Source organism: Podarcis pityusensis (genome assembly GCF_964106645.2).
Source record: "Podarcis pityusensis genome assembly, chromosome: 13".
Classification (NCBI taxonomy): Eukaryota; Metazoa; Chordata; class Lepidosauria; order Squamata; family Lacertidae; genus Podarcis; species Podarcis pityusensis.
The window spans coordinates 4,421,183-4,444,559 of record NC_138038.1 but is presented as its reverse complement, the minus strand read 5'-3'; the positions used below and the strand labels follow the sequence as shown (position 1 = coordinate 4,444,559).

The 23,377-nt window shown below is 45.2% G+C and overlaps 1 protein-coding gene and 1 long non-coding RNA gene across 6 annotated transcripts in view; one reads left to right on the top strand and one right to left on the bottom strand.

Moving 5' to 3' along the window:
• Nucleotides 1-18,454, top strand: part of LOC308460608 — an 84,358-nt gene extending 65,904 nt beyond the window's left edge. The window contains exons 5-6 of one of the 2 annotated variants that reach the window (XR_013978600.1): nt 16,327-16,994; nt 17,697-18,454. This is a non-coding gene — a long non-coding RNA (uncharacterized lncRNA). Of the gene's footprint in view, nt 1-16,326; nt 17,665-17,696 lie in introns of those variants that run through there. The other variant, XR_013978601.1, reaches the window with a different exon arrangement.
• Nucleotides 1-23,377, bottom strand: part of LOC308460592 (uncharacterized protein) — a 126,699-nt gene that overhangs the window by 65,189 nt on the left and 38,133 nt on the right. For 2 of the 4 annotated variants that reach the window (XR_013978588.1, XR_013978590.1), the window contains exon 2: nt 19,306-19,439. The exons of 1 other annotated variant lie outside the window; for it this stretch is intronic. Coding sequence is in view for 1 of the 3 variants with exons in the window: in XM_080977177.1 (XP_080833303.1) it covers nt 9,098-9,156 (59 nt within the window). In the remaining 2 variants the exon portion in view is untranslated. Of the gene's footprint in view, nt 1-9,097; nt 9,157-19,305; nt 19,440-23,377 lie in introns of all 4 variants that reach the window. One more of the 4 variants, XM_080977177.1, reaches the window with a different exon arrangement.

Sequence of the window (23,377 nt, the reverse complement as noted above, 5' to 3'; positions counted from 1 at the left end):
TTGGGTCCTAAAACTAATTGGCAGCCAGTGCCATGTGGCCAGGATCGGCGTTATATGCCAATTGGCAGCCAGTGCCATGTGGCGTTATATGCTAATTGGCAGCCAGTGCCATGTGGCCAGGATCGGCGTTATATGTCTTGGCCAACTGAGCAACTCAGCTGTTGATGTTTCCAAACTGTCTTCAGAGGCAGCCCCACATATAACCTATTGTAGTTATCTAACCTAGAGGTTACCAGAGCATAGGCCACAGAAGTTAGGAAATCCCTGTTCAGATGGGGTGCCACTGGACCACCAGCCGAAGCTGATGGAAGTCACTCTGCACCACTGAGGACACCTGTATTTCTCAAAGAGAGCTTTATGATGACTTCCCGCCACATTCTTACTTCCTTCTTCCACCTTTGCCCTGCCCCCTTTCCCCTGAACTACTGGGTGCTGTTAAGGACTAGGTACTGCTAATGTCTCAAAACTCAAACTCAAAGTTAACAGGATTCAACAGAAATTCCCCACAAACAATTGCCCTCTCCTCTCCTTTCCTGTCTTCATTTGGCCCCCATGCCCTCCCCAGTTCTGCCCTGGTGTGGGGAGAAACCCACAACATATTTAGGGGGCTTATGAGGAGAAGAGAGGGAGCAGAGGTTCTGCCACACAGCCAGAACTACTTCATTGGATACCACCCCATCTAAGAATTTGCGTATACTGAGAACTGAATACAACAGAGAACAAAAAGCAGTCATTGTCAACATGCTCTTCTTTCTTGGAAGCTTTCAGAAGTAATTAGCTGGCCACCCACAAGAATGTTGCTACTGTTGTCTGCCTGCGGAAATGATGCCCCAGAATTACCTTTTGTGAGAAGATTGATTTATGCTATCTTTTTATAGCCACTGACAGCAAAGGCATACAATTTAAGAAACCCGTAACTGGCTGCAGCGGGCAGCTGGTGGACTCCATTGGGCTTGATGGGGCAAAGCAGACCTGCCCCATACGCAAGCCGAACAAATTTTGGCAAGCTACCTTAAGGAAAGACACAACACAAGATGGATTAGTGTTCTGACTGATGCTGTGATGCAATGGCCTAGCTCGTTAATCTTTAATATTTGAGTTTTTTTGAGCAGTTTAGGGTAATTTATGGTGAAGCCACAGAATCTACTTCAAAAACAAAACCAAGCCTTCTCGAAGCAGTTGAGTATTCAGTCTGTTGACAGGCAGAATTTAGAATAAAAAGGTTACTCACAGTTTGGCTGTGCTTTCTTTGGGCTCTCTCTTGTGCTTCTGCCAAATAGCTCGCTAGGATCAGATTTGATTAAAATGGCAATGCTCTCTGCTACTTGAATGTAATTAGAACCATTCATTACAGCATTAGCTGACAGTTTGGCAACCTGTAAAATTTTCTGAATATGGAGAGTATTCCATGGAAACGGTTCAAGGGATGAAATCAAGAAAAGAGGCCTTCTTGAACTACATTTAATGGATTACCCTCCATATTCAGGAAGGTTCACAGGTTATTAGGACAACTACAAGGCCTGCTGAATAGACTGCCTGCACTGCACAGTTCATGGAAAAACAGGATGGAATTGGACTGGGGAGATTTTATTTTTTTAAAGTAGTATTTACAACTCGTACCACTTTATAAGGTGGCTGTACATTATGACGTTTGGGGCGGGGGTCAGCCATATCCCCCCCCCATCAAATCTCCCTGAGAGTGATGGTGTGTCGTCAAGCCCCATCAACATGGGGCACTGCTATGTTCCTTTCAATGCATGTGGTGGTAGAAGCCACATTAGCTTGCCACTTGCCCATGCATCTGGATGTACCTTTGTAAACTCAGAAGAGTGGCGCCTCTTAGTTCAAGGAATCTGGCCTTGTGTGGGTTCCATTGATCCAATTGGTACATTTTCCCCAGGCAGTGTGGACTGGGAGAGTCCATTATGGAATCCCAGTGCACTGGATTCTGTTTCCACCCCCAGGAGAGAAATGTCAACACATGTGCCCATTAACTTGTATGGATCAAGGAAAAGGGGTTGGACCCTCTAGGAAGAAAGAAAATCCCCCTTCTGCCTCAAAGTTCTGGAGTGGGAGGGTCAACGTGTCATTCCTTATGTTAGCCTCTTCTCTTTTTGTCATCTAGTTGCACGGAAGAGGGGCAAAGACTTTGCAAAGAAATACCCTCCAAATAACAAGTTGGAAGGAGGTGGGGGAGATTTTTTTTAAAAAAAATGCAGCACAAGAATTTGAGCTAGTTTTTAATACAGTCATACCTCGGGTTAAATATGCTTCAGGTTGAGCGTTTTCAGGTTACGCTCTGCAGCGACCCGGAAGGAACAGAATGCGTTACTTCCGGGTTTCGCCGCTCACGCATGCGCAGACGCTCAAAATGACATTACACACATGCGCGGAAGCAGCAAAACGCGACCCATGCACGCTCAGACGCGCAGTCGCGTGTTATGTTCTACTCAGGATGCGAACGGGGCCCCGGAACGGATCCCGTTCGCATCCAGAGGTATCAGTGTAGTTATAATTTTAACAAGGTACAGGCAGGCACCTGCAACTATTTCTGATAGGTTTTTTCTTATTACACACCTAGGTAGCCATCATATTGTAGTTATGACTAAATGACTCTTGGGGTCCCCTCCAGCCCTATGATTTCACAGCTGTAGAAAAAGAGACTGATAAAGCGATCTGACTAACTGGACAAGTTGAGTCCAAGAGATGACTCTTGGCTGGGAGGACGGGCCTTTGCATAGCTAAAAAGATGCCCCAAAAGAGCTAATGGCTGGAGATCCCTCTGGAAGGGAGCATGTCTCGCTTCTCCCCTCCCCTGGCTAGAGGTGGTGCCTATAGTGTGAAAGAGAACCATATACTGGCAAGGTTGGAACGGGATCTGAAAGAGACAGGGGCCTGACTCTGCCTTCTGTGAAAATCCAGGACTAAGCAAAACCTTGTACTGCAGAAACCCCCATTAGCCTCCGGTGATCATGCTGGAACCTCCTGGAACCTCTCACCACTCATTTCAGGATGAATGTAAGAATAAAATACCATGGTAAAGGTAAAGGTACCCCTGACCGTTAGGTCCAGTCGCGGACGACTCTGGGGTTGCACGCTCATCTCCCTTTACTAGCCGAGGGAGCCGGCGTTTGTCCGCAGACAGCTTCCAGGTCATGTGGCCAGCATGACTAAGCCGCTTCTGGTGAACCAGAGCAGCGCACGGAAACGTCGTTTACCTTCCCGCTGCTTTCAAACTGCAAGGTTGGCAGGAGCAGGGACCGTGCAAGGAGCACACTCCGTCGCAGGGATTTGAACCACTGACCTTCCAGTCGGCAAGCCCTAGGCTCTGTGGTTTAGACCATAGTGCCACCCTCGTCCCTTAAAAAATACCATGGTACAGTTCAACAATGCTAGCAGAAGGAAATTTGTTTGGAAATCTTTTTCAACCTGGTTTCTGCCGCATTGTGGGGCAAGGCTTCCTGTTTTGCTTTAAATTTTATGGATAAACCCCGCAACTTCTAGGCACAAGTGAATGTGTTAAAATAAGGAAGGCAATAAAGCATCCTATTTCTTGAAACTATATCTCTGTTGTTCAATATTGTATGGTTGAGTACATTTTTCTTATTTACTGTGATTTTCTCATGCCTCCTCAGCCTCTGCACTGTTGCCCAGGAACTGTTAAAACAGAGCAAATAATGCTATTCTCAAAGGGGTTTGACCCACATGAAACCACAATGCAACTATGCCTCTTGATTTCATTGTAGCTATTCATGCAATTATGGTAAGCAAGATTTAGCACAAAGTATTCGAAATCACAGGATAGTATTCAGAGAAAACATGGAGCCTCTTTAGCTGCGTTCCCTTCTCATTGTGCCCTTGATGGGAAGGGAGGGCAGAAGACTAGATTAATGAGCTAAGTATTGTGCAGAGTTCTGTGATTTGCTTTTCATGGCAGTGGGGTTTGGATGCTGGAAAAATGCTAGATGGCTGATGTGTATTCATGTGCGGTGAGAGGGCTTGTGTACTGCAAGGCCCTTGGAGGTGGAGGGAGTGCCTTGTTGTACAATCCTGTCCACGTGGCCTTTATCAGCAGGGCAAAGAACCATTTAGTTTTTCCTTCCCCACAAACACACCCCGAAGCACATCTTTTAACTTTTCTCCACAGGAGTAAACAGACAGCTCTTCTCTTATATGGGAGGACCAAGGAAGGTGCATCATAGACCTAATCAGGTGAGGGCTAAACCTATCCCTAAGGATCCCAGCCATAGAGAAGGGAGTTTGCCTCTAACTGCACAGCCCTATCTTGGCTTCAGTCTGTTGGTTATGCAGAATGTGATGAGATTTTGAAAGTGTGGGACAGGATATCAGGAACTGGCATTTATATTTGAACATATGCGTAAGGTAAAGGTAAAGGTACCCCTGACCGTTAGGTCCAGTTGCGGACGACTCTGGGGTTGCATGCTCATCTTGCTCTATAGGCCGAGGGAGCAGGCGTTTGTCTGCAGACAGCTTCCGGGTCCTGTGGCCAGCATGACTAAGCCACTTCTGGCGAACCAGAGCAGCACACGGAAACGCCGTTTACCTTCCCGCCGGAGCGGTACCTATTTATCTACTTGCACTTTGACGTGCTTTCGAACTGCTAAGTTGGCAGGAGCAGGGACTGAACAACGGGAGCTCACCGTCGTGGGGATTCGAACTGCCGACCTTCCGATCGGCAAGCCCAGGGCTCTGTGGTTTAGACCACAGTGCCACCCGCATCCCTGAACATATGGGTAGTGGGCTACTAAACTTGCATGAATAGCTGAGGTTTGCCCCCCTCCCTCCTCAAAAAGATTAAGGATTGCATCCCTTACATTATGTAGCATTTATGGGAAAAGCTGAGAACTTGATGGTAATGTTGGCTTTCCCACCTTGCAATATATGGCATGAGTTTTTAATTTTTTAAAAAAACCTCTTATTGTTTTGTTTCTACCTTTTCCAAACCGACAAGAAATTCAGCACAACCTTCATATGATGAGTTTTCTTTGGAGGAGAGATGCCTGGAGTTGTGTGGCTTCATTATAATAATCTGTTCAGTTACAAATCTGCTGATTGGGCTGGTACCCTGAAGTATAAAAACCAAGCATGTTGTTTTTATATACCACATTCGCAGCAAGATGGGTTTTGCTGACCCCACCTGACCCTTGCAGTACTAATGGGCTTCTAGTGCTCTGCAATGCAAAATTTTCTGCTCCCACAAAAGCTCTCTTGGCTCTGGAAAAGAGCACTGAGTTCAGATCCCACCATCCTTTCTGCAGGTGAGCGCGACCTTATTCATTCTAGACAGAAATATTCCTTAATTATATTATAATAAAGAGATTTTTTGAATACTTTGGCGGGGCAGCCCAGGATGTCCATACACACTGCCCAGGCCACTTTGGTGTTGCTAATGCAGCAAAAACAACACGGGAGTCAGCAGTTACGAGTTACTGGTCTCTGCAGCTACAGCAGGCGCTGGGATTCTCCAGTGGTTTGACTTCAGCCCCAGAGTGAAAGAAGAATTTTGGTGTTCTTTTAACTGGCTCATATAACTCATGGCAGCCTCTTTAAGCAATTTCTTCCTGGCACAGGCAGTTGGTCTTCGATCAGGAGCTCCTGTGTCCCACATTCTTCTTGCTCTAGTTGACACCATTGCCCAAGTCTCCCTGGCTTCCTAAGGTTATCTACATCAACCCTTTGTCTCCTGCTGTCTCAGCACAACAGAAACGCAGGGCCCAAGCTCATGCTGAGAAGGGGAGGACCCTTTCTCTGCCTCTTTAGTGAGTGTCTCTCCATCTGCATGGGTGCTTGATAGAGGCTTATTCCAAGCAAAACCATTACCTTGTGATTGCAGAGATTAGTGTTGTGAAAAATAACTGAATCTGTGCAAGGCATTTGAACCCAAAAGACCATTTGGTGTAGGAAGGTCCACAAGTAAGTTAGATCAGTTCATTTCCATTCATAACAAAGCCCTTTTTATCCTCATGTTACCCTTACCAGATGGGTGACTTAAATAACTGCAGTAAAGGTAATTCAATAGCCTCACTTGGCAGCTCACTATGACCCTCCCTGCTTATGGAATTATACAGATTTTTTGTGGTTTTTTTAAGGTTACATTTCCCGTGTTAGGTCTTCATTTAACAGCTTCTTTATCATCTTTTTATTTTTTGGTTGACTAATGAGACTAATTTGCATCTAGTCTGGCATCATTTTCTTTTTCAGATGCAAAAAGACTGACCCTCTTTATTACAGCATAACCCCAGTGCTTATCTGTAATTTCTGCTTATCTGAATTTAAACTGAATACTTTACTAAATTTAACCCTGGATTTGCTGGGCAGTAGCTGGGCTTTGGCCACCTCATGAGAAGAGAAGACTCCCTAGAAAAGACCCTGATGTTGGGAAAGATGGAGGGCACAAGGAGAAGGGGACGACAGAGGAGGAGATGGTTGGACAGTGTTCTCGAAGCTACTAGCATGAGTTTGACTAAACTGCGGAAGGCAGTGAAAGGCAGAAGTGCCTGGCGTGCTCTGGTCCATGGGGGTCACAAAGAGTCGGACATGACTAAACAACTAAACAACAACAAAAACAGCTGGACTTGTGAGGAAGAACCCAAGCCCAGATATCAAGGGAGCACTTTCTAACACCCTAAGATCAGTGTCCTGGAAGCTGGAGCCTGAAGTACAATGAGCAGAATATCCAGGTGATCGCCTGGGCGATGGGCCATTAAGTGAAACAAAGGAAAGTGGATCTGTGCGAGATTGCAGATGTGTGGAGCCCCTTCCCTCAACTGGCTGGTAGCCAGAAAAAGACAGTGATGCGACTTAGAAGTAAAGCAGCAAGCTGGAGAAAGAAACGGCAATGCTTAATTTCTGCTTGAATCCAAGGTTGCAGCTATGTGGGAAGAAAGGACTTCTTGGTGTGTTAATGCCGTGAACACCTCCATCCTAGGCTCAGGTTGTATATATGTGTAAATAAACCATATATCACAAAGTCACCCCACTGTGTCTCATTCCCGAAAGCACAAGGTAAAGGTAAAGGGACCCCTGACCATTAGGTCCAGTCGTGACCGACTCTGGGGTTGCGGCGTTCATCTCGCTTTATTGGCCGAGGGAGCCGGCGTACAGCTTCCGGGTCATGTGGCCAGCATGACTAAGCCGCTTCTGGCGAACCAGAGCAGCGCATGGAAACGCCGTTTACCTTCCTGCTGGAGCGGTACCTATTTATCTACTTGCACTTTGACGTGCTTTCGAACTGCTAGGTTGGCAGGAGCAGGGACCGAGCAACCGGAGCTCACCCTGTTGCGGGGATTCGAACTGCCGACCTTCTGATTGGCAAGTCCTAGGCTCTGTGGTTTAACCCACAGTGCCACCTGCATCCCTCCCGAAAGCACAATCCCTGGGTAAATGCCTGGAACCTCTGCAATCTTGCACTATTCAGAGATTTGGGTGGCATGCACCAATATGCAGTATTTTCATGTGTAAAACCAACAATAGATAGTTTAAATCAGAATATTAAGAGAAAACCTTACTGGAAGTCAGAAGAACGAGGGTGCCCACAAGCTTGGGAGAGGGCAAGGGGGACAATTGCAGCATTGGGTGAGCCACTATCTCAAGATTCCCAGCTTTCTTTTCTTTTCTTTTTTTTAAAAAGCCCATTGCACTTGTAGAATCTGAGATAGGAGACAAAATGTGCAGGTACTATTCACATTTGTTTTGTGAGAAACTAGCCTGCTCTCACCTTTCCATGTTTTCAATCAATGAATGAAGTCATAGCCATGATTAACACTATGGAAAACAGTTCTAGCCAAATGTTAGACAAAGAAAAGGCTAGAGTGAAAACACCCATTTTCTAAGTTCTAGAGAAGGACATTCCTGATTTGTTTTTAAGCTTTTTCTGCTGGTCTTCCCTGATGGAAAAGTGATTGCTGCCCTGTAGAAAACAATTCAGGTATCCGGGATTTTTGTGTAGCTATATCTTGTCAATCCAGAAGCAAAAGGTAGCCTCAAAGAGAGGACTTCATAATCTTTCCAACTCACATTTTAAGGTTTTAAGAAGAGCCTAATGGACCAGATGCCCCAGTCTCCCCTCCTGCAGTTTCCAGCAATTGGTATTCGGAAACATTACTGCCTCTGACCATTTCATACATGTTTTATGCATTTGAAAAACATTTTAAAAATTACTTTGTCAATGCTGATGCAGATAAAACTCACACCCATACTGTAGGGAGTGGGGCTATGGTTGAGAAAGTGTGGGCCAAGTTAGCCCTGCAAAATAACCAAGTGCTTCGTTATAAGAAAATAACTGCTCCTTTTCCCTTATGGGGTACCCAAGAGCCCATACAGAGTCCTTTTGTAGGTTCTCTGTTGGTAGGAGAAAATCAGAGACCAACCAGAGACTATTGAGAAGCAAAGCAGCTAGTAAGCCTGATCTTTATTAACTGTTGCAACAGGGTCCTCACTCACCACATGCATGAGGGTGGAGGAACCCAGAACAACGGTGCGCACGGCCTTATATAGACTTTTTGAAATTGCCACCCTGCAGCCCAAGACCACCCCCCAATTCATCATACATACATCACAGAAGGCGTGGTCTACAGCAGAATTCTGTCTGGCAGGAAACCTGTTGATGGGTTTATCTGGAGAGTCTGGCTATTCTTTTGTGATGATAAATACTTAATTGTTGAGTCCAGGTCACAGGCTCCTATTCATATCTTAAATGTGCCCTTAAGGCACGTTTTCTCATTTCCATCCAAACTGCAGAGGAATATTTGAGGTCAATTTGGGAGAGACAAAATGGTTTCAGAACTTTTCTTCCTGTACTGTTTCAGACATGTGGTTTGTATATTTATGTATGTGTTTGCCTGGTACATTTATTCATTTATTTTATACTTTGGACCTTATAATTCTCATAACGGTTTTTATATGCAGTGATGGCTGGTGGCTGCCAGACCTGGCACGGCCAAAGAGGTCACGGAGACTCAACCAAGTTGTTTTGGCTTTCTCCTCATCCTCCTCCCTTGTAAAGTTACTGTGAACACTTAAGCATTGCACTTTGACAAATACTTAGCATCTAACTTAGATTTGAATACAGTCTTACTTTGGTTCAAATGGGTCCCTGCTGTCACAGTTGCTTCTCGTTCCCTTCTTATCTTCCTCCTTTGCAAAGGAACAGTAGACACTTAAACACTGCAGTCTTAGAAATACTTAACCCCAGGGTGCCTTACCTTGGTTCAGAATGTGCCCTTGCTGTCACAATTTCTATTATGGGATCATTGCACAACAGGGCTGGGCCACCCAGGAGACAAGGTGGCAGGATCCACAGGGGCAGAAGATGTAGAACTTTATTCCACCACCACCCCACCCCGTTCCTGATTTAGATATTCACTCACCCCTTTTTCCCTTGTGGGGAGAGGGAATGCCATTCTGTAGTTTTCCTCAGGTGCCAACATGTATTGGGTTGGCCCTGTGGGACACATTACTTAAAAATAGAATTTGGCTGAATTCGATGGGGATTGCTGCCTAATAAGCATGAAGCCTGAATTAGTTGGCCTTAAAGTTGCCACATGGGACTGCTGACAAGGGTCACCATATAGATTTCCAGAGAAAATTATTCCCTCTCCCAGCTTATTCGCTTCTAGAATATGGAATGAGGTGTAGGTGCAGGTAACTCGCTTGTTTTGTTGTTTTACTTCTGTGATCACAGCTTTGTGTTGTGGGGAGGGGAAATAAAAAAATAAACAGAGAGGGGAGGAAACCCACCCTCCCTTCATTTACTCCCCCATCTGTACAAAGCTTCGATCATGGGCTTACCTGGCTTTTGCAAGGAGGTACGAGGGCTCTGGCAGTAGGGCGTGTCATTTAGGAGGTGATAATTAAATTCTGCAATTCTTTTCAGTGAGGGGGTCCTAAAAATACGTTTTTGGGTGCTATTATTTTTGTGATTGGACAACATTTAGCTTGAAAAAACAAGAATTTTAATTTTACCTTCTGAAAATGTTAGGTAATGCTAAATAATAATAAGAAACAACAATAACAACAACATAATAGTATAACTGCAAGGACTTGGCAATCATTTTTAACTATTTCTATGCAACTCTACACACATTTTACTTACCAAGTGAAACTAAATTATTTCAATTTAACCAAAATATCTTTTCAATTCCTGTCACGTTACGACTTTTCAGCACCACTCATTTTTGAAAGTCGAAAACGGAAGAAGTCAACATGCCCTACTCTGGCAGAGTCCTAGAGCCCTCGTGCCTCCTTCCCAAAGTTAGGCAAGTGCTTACTAGGTTTTGGGAAGGCGGCGGGAGGACTGTGGGCCCCTGGCAGAGCCACCACACCACCTCCCCCAAGCCCAGTAAGCAGCTCTCCACCTTGCAGGGGAGCCACTTCTGGGAGTTCCCGGCTTTACACGTTTTTGCATATATGTGTGGACCTGTGTATATGTGTGGAATGCATCAGGAAGACAAAAACGTATGGAGGAGCGAGTGATCTGACACGGTTACCCTTCCTGCCTCTGTTCCTTCCCCCTCCCTCGCTCTTGTTAAGTTTTTTGATGATGTGATAACAGTCTTTAATGTCCTGCTGGAGCCCCCCCATCCAGCTGCCTTATTCAGTTGTGGAGGATAATGCTGGGTACCTTCTTTGATGCTGGACATTGTTTTGAGAAAGTGAGGCATTGGGAGGGGGTGGCTGGTGGATGATCTACACGTAGCCAGTCTTGGAAGCCACACAGGTTGTCTACAGAATTGGACGGTTTGGGCAGAGTTTCTTTTAAGCTTGTGCATGGACTGATGGGCCGCAGGGCCCCGCAAACTGAGGCTACCTGGGGGAGTCATTTTCGCCGCTTCTTGAGGGCTTCCAAGTGGCAGATTGAAGGGCTTGCTTGGTATGTATACATTGCTTGCCGATTTAGAATAAAATATTTAATCTTCTCATACACTTGTGTATTTTGTATTGCTTCTGAATCTCAGTTTAAAAGGACCACCTTGCCTTTGGCAAGACAACCCCTGCCACTGAACCCTTGCGAAAAATGCAAGTTACCTGTATATTAAATGGAATAGGATCTGAGGGACCAGGGTTAAAAACACCACTTGGTTCTATGAAACACGATGTGTGGTTTGGGCATGTCCCCTCTTTCTCAGCTTAAGCCACTTTACAGTGTTCTTGTGAGAATAACATGGGGAAAAGAAGACCCATGAATGGTACCTTGAGAACCTCAGGGGAAAGGTGGAATGGATAGAAACATTTCCAGTGTATTTTTATAGAAAAAGAGGTGCCACGAATGCCTCCCTAGTTCTCTTATAATGGCAATGGTGCCCACCTGAGAGGTGTTGGAACTGAGTTCTGATGTGTTCTGGCTGAAAAAAGCCCTGAACTTAAGTCTGATAAATTGGGACTAATCAGCATATATGTAATTATCAAAAAAGCCCAACCTAAAAATCAATTTTGCCCATGAGGCCAATCCTCCAAACCATGCCCCCCACCCACAGGACTTTAGGTGTGGGGCAGGTACAGACATAGCTTCAAAGGAACTGTTGGGAGCTTAAAGTAAGCTCTGAATTGTTCCTTTGTTTGGAGCAAGGTATCTGCCTCCACCATCTATTAGCGGATGAGCAGTGAGGGCTGGCTTTGCTTAGGGAGCATCTGCAGCACCAAGGAGAACTCCTCGCAGGCTTCTTTCTTCCCATCAGCAAACAAGGGGAAGAAGCCTGCTTTTCAGAGGCACCAGCTGTGGGAGCCCATGAGCCTGATTAGGCCTATGGAGCCTCTCCATTTGGCCCACAGGGTTATTTCGGCCAAGCCGGATCACATAACCTGTACCTGCTGAGTTATATCACACCAAGTGCAGGGCAGGTAAGGACTGAAAGGGGCATGTAGGCACTGTTGATCAGCTTACCCCAAAGCACCTTGCAAAGTGTTGCTCTGCTTGACTGACAAGGCTTCCGAAGTGCCTTGCAAGGGGCATTGCAGGACCTGACCATCAGGAGATGGTTGGGCCATGTAGAACACTCCGAAGACCCTTGCAAGCCAAATCAGGCTCTAGTGACACCACTGCGACTCCGGATGATCTACAGGTGGCTGGCCTTGTCAAGCTTGACCCATGAGGGTTGAATAGGCAAGGATCCAGCCCACTGATCAGATCTAGTTTCCCCTATCCCTGCCTTACAACAGTGAAAAGAAACACTCCCAATTTCTTGCAAAACCGCACAAAATGAGGAATAAAATACAATAGCTTGATGGTGTGCAGTGTATCTATTTCCATGGGGGAAAGTGAAGTGCAATAGTCCAACACATCCTGCGCAATAACAAGCTAATCAGGCTGTTAAAAGCAACATGCAAACATCATTCAGAAAATGCCACTCTCATGAAAACTAGTTTATTCCATCCTCAGTAAAATATCCGCTATTGTAGAGAGATTTCTTGGGCATGACGCCCCGGCTTGTTAAATTGAAAATGGCCACACGGATCATTGGGGAGACCGCATACCCTAATTTTCCTCCAAACTAAAGACTGGTTTCTCTCGGCAGTTCCAAGCATCCTTGTTCCGTGCTGTGCCTAAAATAAACCTGAGCTGTGCCTTTATGTTAATTATCTGTTCTCTACAAGCTGTTCTGTGATAAGATACTGTACAACACTACAGTGACATACCTTTCTCCAGCCCCTCCACCCCCAGCCGCACACAGCAGCTCATATGATGGTTATTTAATATCCATGACTCACAGTCCACAGGACTAGGATTCTCGCCAGCTGGGATTTGTTCTAAGTGGTGCAAAATGACAAACAGGGCATGAGACGCAGCTCAGATACTAAGCAACTGGCCCCCCAATTATTATTTTAAAAGGGTCACAGCTCTTCCCAAGGAAAGAGAACACTTACAAAAACCCCACATACTAAAACAACCAGAAAAATAATATCTGCTAAAGAAAAGTGTAAATCAGTGGTCAGCAGACTTTTTCAGCAGACTTTTTTCAGCAGACTTTTTCACCACTGTCCCTCAGACCTTCTGGGGGGCCGGACTATATTTTTTGGGGGGAAATGAACGAATTCCTATGCCCCACAAATAACCCAGAGATGCATTTTAAATAAAAGGACACATTCTACTCATGTAAAAACACGCTGATTCCCAGACCATCTGTGGGCCGGATTTAGAAGGCAATTGGGCCAGATCCAGCCCTAGGCCTTAGTTTGCCTACCCATGGTGTAAACCAAAACCTCAAAAGTGTACTGCAATAGCGACCACCTAAATTATAATATCTCAGATAGCAGATCTGGGAAACACCCCTCTCTGTATGAGAAAATGCTGTCTGTCAGAGCCACACTCAGCTAGTTGGTCTGATTCCATATTCCACACTCAGTGGAAATGTTTTTGTTATGTATTGAAGTCCTCACCCTGGCCACCAGGAGTATCGTGTACAGTGGTGCCTCGCAAGACGAAAAGAATCCGTTCCGCGAGTCTCTTCGTCTTGCGGATTTTTTCGTCTTGCGAAGCAAGCCCATTAGAGGTTTAGCGCTTAGCGCTACAGTATTAGCTGATAAGCGGCTTAGTATCAGCTGTTAAGCGGCTTAAAGATCAGCTGATAAGCGTCTTAGCATCAGCTGTTAAGCGGCTTAAAGATCAGCTGATAAGCGGCTTAGCATCAGCTGTTAAGCGGCTTAAAGATCAGCTGATAAGCGGCTTAGCATCAGCTGATAAGCGGCTTAAAGATCAGTTGATAAGCGGCTTAGCCATCAGCTGATAAGCGGTTTAGCAGCTTGGGAAAAAGGGGGGGGGGGAGGAAAAAAACCCTGCAGGAACTCGCAAGACATTTTCGTCTTGCGAAGCAAGCACATAGGAAATTCGTTTTGCGAAGCACCTCCAAAACGGAAAACCCTTTCGTCTAGCGGGTTTTCCGTCTTGCGAGGCATTCGTCTTGCGGGGCACCACTGTATATAGTTTTCACTCAGGTCCATGTCAGTCCTTTTAGGCGGGAAACCCTGTGTTGTTGTTGCTACAATGTTGACAGCCGGCTGCCTATAAAAGCAGGCCGGTTGAGTTGTTTGCCGTTCAGTTCTGTTCCAGCTTACAAATAAAGATCTGTTTGAAGAATCGCTGTGTCATCTGATATGTTCACCCACAACTTAACACTTTTAATGTCTAATACAGTCGCACCTCGGGTTACATACGCTTCAGGTTACATACGCTTCAGGTTACAGACTCCGCTAACCCAGAAATAGTGCTTCAAGTTAAGAACTTTGCTTCAGGATAAGAACAGAAATCGGGCTCCAGCGGCGCGGCGGCAGCAGGAGGCCCCATTAGCTAAAGTGGTGCTTCAGTTTAAGAACAGTTTCAGGTTAAGTACGGACCTCCGGAACGAATTTAGTACTTAACCCGAGGCACGACTGTAATGGTTTTGTAGTGAGTAGAAGGCATTATGCTGAGTGGAAAAGCATTATTAAAGATGGAATTACCACACATGCAGAAAGACAAGTCTTGCTGAAGCAGAAGCAGCCTGGCTTCTGGAAGGATAAGTCCCGTCTCACTAACCTTTTGGAATCCTATGAGAGTATCAACAAGCATATAGACAGAGGTGATCCAGTTGACACTGAATACGTGGACTTTCAAAAAGTATTTAACAACGACCCCTGAGGAAGCTTAGCAGTCATGGAATAAGAGAAGTAATCTTATGGGTCAGTAATTTGGTAAGAAACAGGAAGCAGCGAGTAGAAATAAATAGACAGTTCTCCCAATTGAGGGATGTAGGAAATGGATATTCCCAAGGATTAGGACCTATGTTTTCTATCTTCTTCAGGTTGTGGAGATAGACACTACAGTGGTATCTCGGGCTACAGACGCTTCAGGTTACAGATGCTTCAGGTTACAGTCTTCACTAACCCAGAAATAGTACCTCGGGTTAAGAACTTTGCTTCAGGATGAGAACAGAAATCGTGCGGCGGCAGCAGGAGGCCCCATTAGCTAAAGTGGTAACTCGGTTAAGAACGGACCTCCAGAACGAATTAAGTTCTTAACCCGAGGTACCACTGTATTTTTGTTGGTGGGCAGGGAGTGAATGGGATCTCTGCTACAAGGATAGCACTACTGTTGTTGCAGAGATACTCTATAATGGGTACTTTGAACCTTCCAAAGACATGATGATGGTACATTGTATGGCAACATGTGAAAACCAGTCAACTTGCACTATGCCGTATGCTTTGCCAGAGCTTAAATAAACCTAGCGGTAAACATGTATTAGGGCTGCAGTGGAGGTTCACAGGATTAATGTACGTACACCCCCAGTGCTATTTTTCTAGAAAAAGAAGTGCCAGAGCTCACCACGAGCGCCTCCATTGTTCTCTAATAATGGCAATGGCGCTTGAACTGAGAGATGCCAGAGCTTAGTTCCTGCAAGTTCCTGCTGAAAAAAAGCCCTGACCCCCCCACCTCAAATTCATTGCACATAGAGAATTAAAATGTAAGTTGTCTATGTCTAGGGATTATTTTCTCATGAGGGAGCACTCCATCATGTGAGCCACCACATTGGTTAACTGCCCGAGTGAGGCTTGAAAAAAGAACACGTTATCAAGACTCTGCCAGGTGTGAATGCCTAGTCTACAAACACAGCTGCCCAGGAAAAGAGGAAATTCAACTTTAGATGAAGGACTGCTAGTTATGCACACCAACATTTTGGGGTGGTCTTCAATTAAGTTTTATTTGGCTTGGGCCCAATGAAATGAATGAACACGACCAGGTTAAGACCATTAACTTCAGCGGGAATACTCTGAGTAACACATTACCAACTTAAAACACATATGCTGTGTACACATTACCACCTTAAAACACAGCTAAGGTCTTTCTTTTCCTCAGTTTGAGGGTGAAGCTAGTTTGAGGGAAATGTATCACAACACAATATTTCCATTAAAAAACAGCATGATAGATACAGAATGCATACAGATTGTGGCTAGCATCAAGTGTACACTCCTTTAAAAAAACACCAGTGGTGGGAGCACCCTGGAGCCAGAGTAAACAGGATTGGGTACATGGCCTTAGTTAAAGGCTTCCAACTTTTCTGAGGCCAGCTTTCCTCAGAGTACCTCTCAGTACTTTGTGCCTATCAAGCTTAACAGTATCTGAAGAAATAGTCATTGTCCTATGAGGCTTTACTATGAAGTTCAAACTCTGTGTTTTTTGTGTTAGAATTTCTTCTAAACCATTGGTTCATAACTGAAAGCATCCTAGATTCACTGGCATAAAATATTTATCCTGTATTTTTTACATTTTTTATGCAAAATTTTAATGCTACTTTCAGAAAACCCAACCTTCAGACATTCTCTTGTTCATTTCAGGCTGCAGCCCTCAAAAGCAGACTCTGTGGCTTCATCAACAACCAGTCTTCCCCCTTCTCCTACCAGCAAATGTTTTATCGCCTGGCCTGATGAAGAATTCTGAAGCACTCGAAAACCTGCACACTAGTTTCATATCATCATAGAATTGTAGAGTTGGGAGGGATCACAAGGGTAATCAAGTTCAACCTGTGCAATGCAAGAATCCTTTGCCCAACGTGGGGCTCAAATCCACGACTCTGAGATTAAGAGTCTCATGCTCTACTCTACTGAGTTTATGCAATCTTAGATTCAAGGATGTGGTTCTTCTACTGAAGAACTTTAATCTCTGAGGGAACATGGCTTCCAGCTGTTAGATAAGAAAAAATCGCCAAATTTGGCTCCCTTTAATTCACTGCACCACTAAAATTAACCTCCAGCCTTGTCAAAATAAAAACTGTCTAGTTCTTTTTATTCCTGTTTTCCACCAACCAAAGAATCCGTGTGTATCACGTAAGGATGGATGTTGAGAGACCAGAGTGCACATGCTGTCCCCACACGGTTTCTCCCTCACGCTGACCAGAAGGCAAGTTGGACAGGCCAGAAACTGGGACTGAGGAAACCTCTGAGGAGGAGAAGGCAGGCAATTTGGTTCCTCGTCTCCCAGAACCTTCTGTCTCAATAGCTATCCTGTCCTGGGGATGAAATGCAAATTTATGAATCAGTAGTGGCCAGATTTACTTGTTTTCCTGTATACTTCTATTTAGGTTTTTTTTATTGGACTAACAACAACAGGCATTGTACCCTGGAAATGCATAGTTTGTCGGTAAACTTTTCTAATAAATTGAGTTCCCAAACCTTGGAAGACCAAAAAGAAATATTGGCTCTATTCAGATCTCTTCAAAAACAAATCCCTGTGACTCTAGCTGTCATCAAAAAATGAACAATTAGCTCTTCAATATGTATATTAAGATGAGCTTCCTCAAAAATAGGTAACTTTTTTCTTTCTGAATCATGTCTGTTAGATTGCAGGCCTACGGGCAGAGACAGTATTGTTTTGTTAATCTGTCTACAAAGCCTAGCAAAGTCTTGCACCTTCTTTGACCCACACATATGCACTAACTAGCAGCCGTACCTCATGTTTCAGAACACATTTTTGTTTTTTTTTAATAAAAAATTTCTTACCCTGCCCTTCACCATAAAGTTTCAATATAATCATAAAACTAAAAACAAGAACAATTCCAAAAAAAGCACAGTATAAGTTAAACAAAACAGAGATGTGAGTCCCAGAAAAATACTTGAGTTGTCAAAAGTAAGGAGGATACCCTAGAAGATCCACAACCAAGATTCTAGGTGCCCCTCAGTGGGGAGGGAGTCCCCCAATTTACAGTAAGTGCCGACACAGAAAAAGGCCTCTCCTGAACTGCCATTCTCTGCACTTCTGAGGCTGCTACTCTTAACATCTAGCAGGGTCTGTATGGATGGAGACAAATATTGGGCTACCTTTGGCTAATTTATTGTATCTACTGCATGATTTACTTATGCCTGCACAAGTCCCTTCTGGCTGCAACAAGGGGCGGATGCACTTATGGGCAGCACCTCCACCATGGATGAGAACATATGTATTTACCCAGCATGCAAGACACGACCAATTCGTATTTTGGGCGCTTGATCATCATCCATTGGATCCCAGAATAAAGTCATTTATCTGACAGGCAAAGAGGCTCCTTTTCACTTTCAGTGCCTCTGTCAGTGTGCCACTGTTTTTCAGGGATGACCACAGTTCTGTAGAATCACTGCACCTAATCCAGGCTATGAGCCAGTGTCCCCCAACCTGGTGCCCTCCATATATTTTGAACTGCAGTTCCCATCATTGCCAGCCGGCATAGTCAATGGGCAGGAATAACGTGAGGGCTTGGAGGGCATCAGGTTAGAGAAGGGTTCTGTAAAGCCTCTAAAGAAATTTTAAGCAGCCTACGGTAGCTATAGGATTTTAACAAGGTAATCGTAATCAACACAGTCCACACCTTGGTCTGCTATGCTTCCCAGCTCCATTCATGTGCTGGATGACAGGTTTGGTATGAATTCCCTTACATAATCAGCCATCCCCAAGAGCTGCTTGGACTGGGCTGGGACATCATTTCAATACTTGCAACCTTTCACAGCAGAGATCACAGCAGAGATCACAGCAGAGATCTCCCAGAAATGTCAGTTCAGTCACCCTGAACGCACAGTTTCCTTCCTTAAATTTGTAGCTCTTGTCGTTTCTTAAGACCTTCCCAAATCCTTCGGCCACATTTAGCTCAGGCAGAACCCCAAACATTACTTTGATGCATCCCTTCATCATTGTGCTTGTATATATGATTCAGACAGGGGAGGCTGCTGCTGCTGGGATGCAAGACACAAAGTGATACCTCCCAAAGGGAGTTTTACATGGACAAAGTTTGGGGTTGCCCTCTGTGACCTGTAACTGCTAAAAGTCTGAAGAGGCATCTAGTTTACTGAAAAATAGCCATTCACAAATTATGCCATTATGTCCTCTCTAATGGGGAGTCTGAAATTCTTTTTCTAGGTAAGACATATTTAGGTTTCTGGGATTACAACATACTCATACATTTCCATTAGATGTTCTAAAATGGTTAAGGTGGCCGACCAGTCTGCTGGTTCCTGAGTCTTTGGAATCTACCTGTAAAGCAGGGGTAGCTACTATGTGGGTCATGCAGCCTCCCCCCAGAAGTCCTCCTTCCTGTGGTCTGCAGGAACTCCCCCCTCCACAATATTTGTCAATGACATCATTTTGGGGGGAGGCTTTTAAAAAAAAAAATATCCCTGTGGTTTTTCGCCTTCTGCATTGTTCCTGGTGTTGCCTGACTGCCCCGCAGCTAGTTTTAGATATTTATGAATCTAGTTCCTTCCCTCCCCGTTTCACATTGCTTCTACAGCAGCTTCTGCTGCTGTTTGCTTCCATGTTCAGAGCTCAACTGGCGATCAGTGAACACTCACTGTTTGTTGCCTGCAATTTCCTCTAGTGCTACCCCTAGTGGTGTTGAGTCATTGGCTGGTGAGGCTCCAGCTGCTTGCAGGACCCATCATGGAAGTTGCCAGATGTTTTCAGTCAGGCAACCACCGCCAATCAACTGTTGTGAGAGCAAATGGGAGTGATCACTTTTCTTTGTCAAGCGATGGAGAAAGCCAAAGCAGTCAGGGGCAGGCGATAGAGAGGCAATGAAACAATCTAACTTACATCAGCAACTTTAAGCAAAGGGCAAACATTGGTGCTTTTTCCAGCAACTGGCCAACATTGTTGTTGTTGGCATCTACCTGTCTCAAGAGACGATGGAGTGTACCTCCGGGATGTGTGTGATGTCAAACTGTTGTGTTAGCAGCCCTGAAGTGGCCTGGAGGTCCTGGGCTGCCCAGATGACAAGATCCCTCTCTCAGCCTCACAGATGTGGTCCAAAGGAAAGCAGAGCAGTACATTTGGCACCAGCTTGGCTGCAGGTAAAAGGTAAAGGGACCCCTGACCATGAGGTCCAGTCATGGCCGACTCTGGGGTTGTGGTGCTCATCTTGCTTTATTGACCGAGGGTGCCGGCGTACAGTCATGTGGCCAGCATGACGAAACCGCTTCTGGCGAACCAGAGCAGCGCACGGAAACGCCGTTTACCATCCCACCAGAGCAGTACCTATTTATCTACTTGCACTTGGATATGCTTTCGAACTGCTAGGTTGGCAGGAACTGGGACGGAGCAACGGGAGCTCACCCCGTCACGGGGATTTGAACCGCCGACCTTCTGATCGGCAAGTCCTAGGCTCTGTGGTTTAACCCACAGCGAGTTGCTGGAAAAAAGAGTACAAGGCGCCATCCAGCCACCTCAGGGATTCCACTCTGGATTTGTGTAGGCTTTACTTTATAAAACCCCCTGCTCACGAATGGAACACACTCGAACAGGGTGGAAAGGGTGAAATGGCTGCTGAGTGAGACTGATGACTTTGTAACTTATAAAGTAGAACTATATGCGTTGGCAGCTAAGAAGATCAGGAGAAAAGAACTAGATAAAATAGCGGTCAATTGCAAAAGTGATTCGGACATTTAAGCTGGCATATTCTACCTGAGAACCCCCTGCTATTCTATCGTATGCAACAAATAACTTCTAGGAGACGTGACTGTGGTTTATTGTATTTGCAGTGCCTGATGTCTTTATGGTTATTGTTGCTTTTCTTTTTGTTCCCTTTGTGAATGATGCCATGGCCTTTGGCTAGTGCAATAAAGTTTATGATGATGGTGTGCATGGGTAGGCAAACTAAGGCCTGGGGGCTGGATCCGGCCCAATCGCCTTCTAAATCTGGCCCATGGACAGTCTGGAAATCAGTGTGTTTTTACATGAGTAGAATGTATCCTTTTATTTCAAATGCATCTCTGGATTATTTGTGGGGCATAGGAATTTGTTCATTCCCCCCCCCCCAAAAAATATATAGTCCGGCCCCCAACAAGGTCTGAGGGACAGTGAACCGGCCCCCTGCTGAAAAAGTTTGCTGACCCCTTAGTGTTTACTTCTGAGCCTTTTCTTCTCCCAAAGATTTCCCGCAAGGGAGCAACACCTCATATACGCCAACTGGCTAGTAAAAAGTAGATAATTTTAAAAGGTATGCTTAATAATCCACTGCGGGAGGCCGTGGAAGACAGGCGTGCCTGGCGTGCTCTGGTCCATGGGTCACGAAGAGTCGGACACGACTAAATGACTAAACAACAACAACATGTTTAATAATCACTGAAGGACAGGGAGGGGGGTTAAACTCTGACGGTGTAGTGGTCTTGTTGAATTTAATGAGGCAAATAGGTGTGTGATTTTGGCTTCATTATTTATTTAATGAAATTTACACACCATTTGATTGTAAAAAAATATATCTCCAAGTGGTTTACAAAAAGAGACAACGATAAAATCAAGAAAGATTCACAACCCTACTTTAAAACATAAAAGCTGAAATACTTAGAAAGTTGAGGCAATTTTAATCTATTTTAGTATCTGGGTAGGCTTGTCTAAACAAGAATGTTTTAAGTAGGTGCCAGTGAAGCCGTCTGCTTGATCTCAACAGGCAGGGAGTTCCGAAGTGTAGGCACTGCCACACTAAACGATTGAGGTCTTGCAAATTTGGAATGGGTATTGTCAGGGGACTGCCATCAGTGCCGGAGGGAGAGAGCAAAATCCAGAGGGATTCCGGAGAGCGTCCCGGGATTGGGAGAGGCAGCCCATCTTCTGGGGAAGAGAATCAGCGTAGCACCAGTGGAGAAGGGGGGGCAGATGGGGGAAGGGGCGAGGCGGTCCCATGACTCCTTGCCGGGGACCAGCGGGGAGAGTAGGGGTCCTCCGTTGCCCACGCCCTCCTTGCGCAGAAGGCTTTCACGCAGAGAAAGTAGGAGGAGACTAGGCGTCAAAGAGCTTCTTTGCTGGAAGAAGTTTAAGAAACGCCTACTGATGGATTCTGCCAGCGACTGAGACAGCCACGGGTGAGTGGCTGTCCAGACAGAAAAGGTTCACTCAGGCAATCCAGCCAGGTATTTGCACTGGCTTACGCACGAGCAACCCCTAGAACCATTGCAGGTATTATGCGGCACCTATTGCAGTGCCAATTCTGCCAACCAAAGTGGCCGGGTGGGCATGAGTGGGAAAGGCCTTACTCACAGGATCAGCTGTTTTCTTAAAGAAACAATTTAGAACATAACCATTCTCAGTTATAGAATAAAATGCAATCTGTGCTACAAAAACAGTTTTACCCCGTGATTTCTGTAAACTGGCCTCATCCTACTTCCTTGTTGCATGATCTCCCATGCCTTTAGACTGTGGGAGAATGGTGCACTGATGTGGGTATCTGAAAAGGAATTGATCCTGTGGGTAAGGCCAGCATACCAGTCCCACTGATGTAGCCACAAAACACGTCTCTCCCCTATCAGTCTCTACAGCCACAGCAGACGCTGTAACCCTTCAATGGTTTGACCTTACCCCAGAAGGCACACTCCCCCATTGTCTCCTGAGACGGACGGATGCCAACCATGCACACACAGAAAGCTTGCAGATGTGCAGGATTTCACCATAAGGAGTCAGCTGCCACACCACTTGGGCTTCACGTGAAAGGTGTTTAGGTTTCTTTGAAAGTGATGAAACTGGATCTAGGTTAATTGACACACTTTCTAAAGACTAAATTGTGAGGAGGTATAAAGTGGAAATCACGGCAGATGGTGACAGCAGTCACGAAATTAAAAGACGCCTGCTTCTTGGGAGAAAAGCAATGACAAACTTAGACAGCATCTTAAAAAGCAGAGACATCACCTTGCCAACAAAGCTTCGTATAGTTAAAGCTATGGTTTTCCCAGTAGTGATGTATGGAAGTGAGAGCTGGACCATAAAGAAGGCTGATCGCCGAAGAATTGATGCTTTTGAATTATGGTGCTGGAGGAGACTCTTGAGAGTCCCATGGACTGCAAGAAGATCAAACCTCTCCATTCTGAAGGAAATCAGCCCTGAGTGCTCACTGGAAGGACAGATCGTGAAGCTGAGGCTCCAAGACTTTGGCCACCTCATGAGAAGAGAAGACTCCCTGGAAAAGACCCTGATGTTGGGAAAGATGGAGGGCACAAGGAGAAGGGGACGACAGAGGACGAGATGGTTGGATAGCATTCTCGAAGCTACCAGCATGAGTTTGACCAAACTGCGGGAGGCAGTGGAAGACAGGAGTGCCTGGCATGCTCTGGTCCATGGGGTCATGAAGAGTCGGACATGACTAAACAAAAAACAACAACAATAAAGTGGAAAATTGATGCATAATCTCATTTTCCATCAGTTGGTGAAAAGTATGGCATTACTGTTGATCCGGCTGCCACATACACCTCAAAAGTAAACTGGACACTCGCCTATGATTCCTTATAGTCATCTTCATTGCAGGGGCTTCAGTTATGAACTGAAGAAAAAAAAAGAAACAGATATTTTCAAATATTACAGTTACATGTATTTGGCTTAGGTTATCGTTGACCATTGTTTTGAATCAAAAACATGGAACTGTTAAATGAAGGATAATCC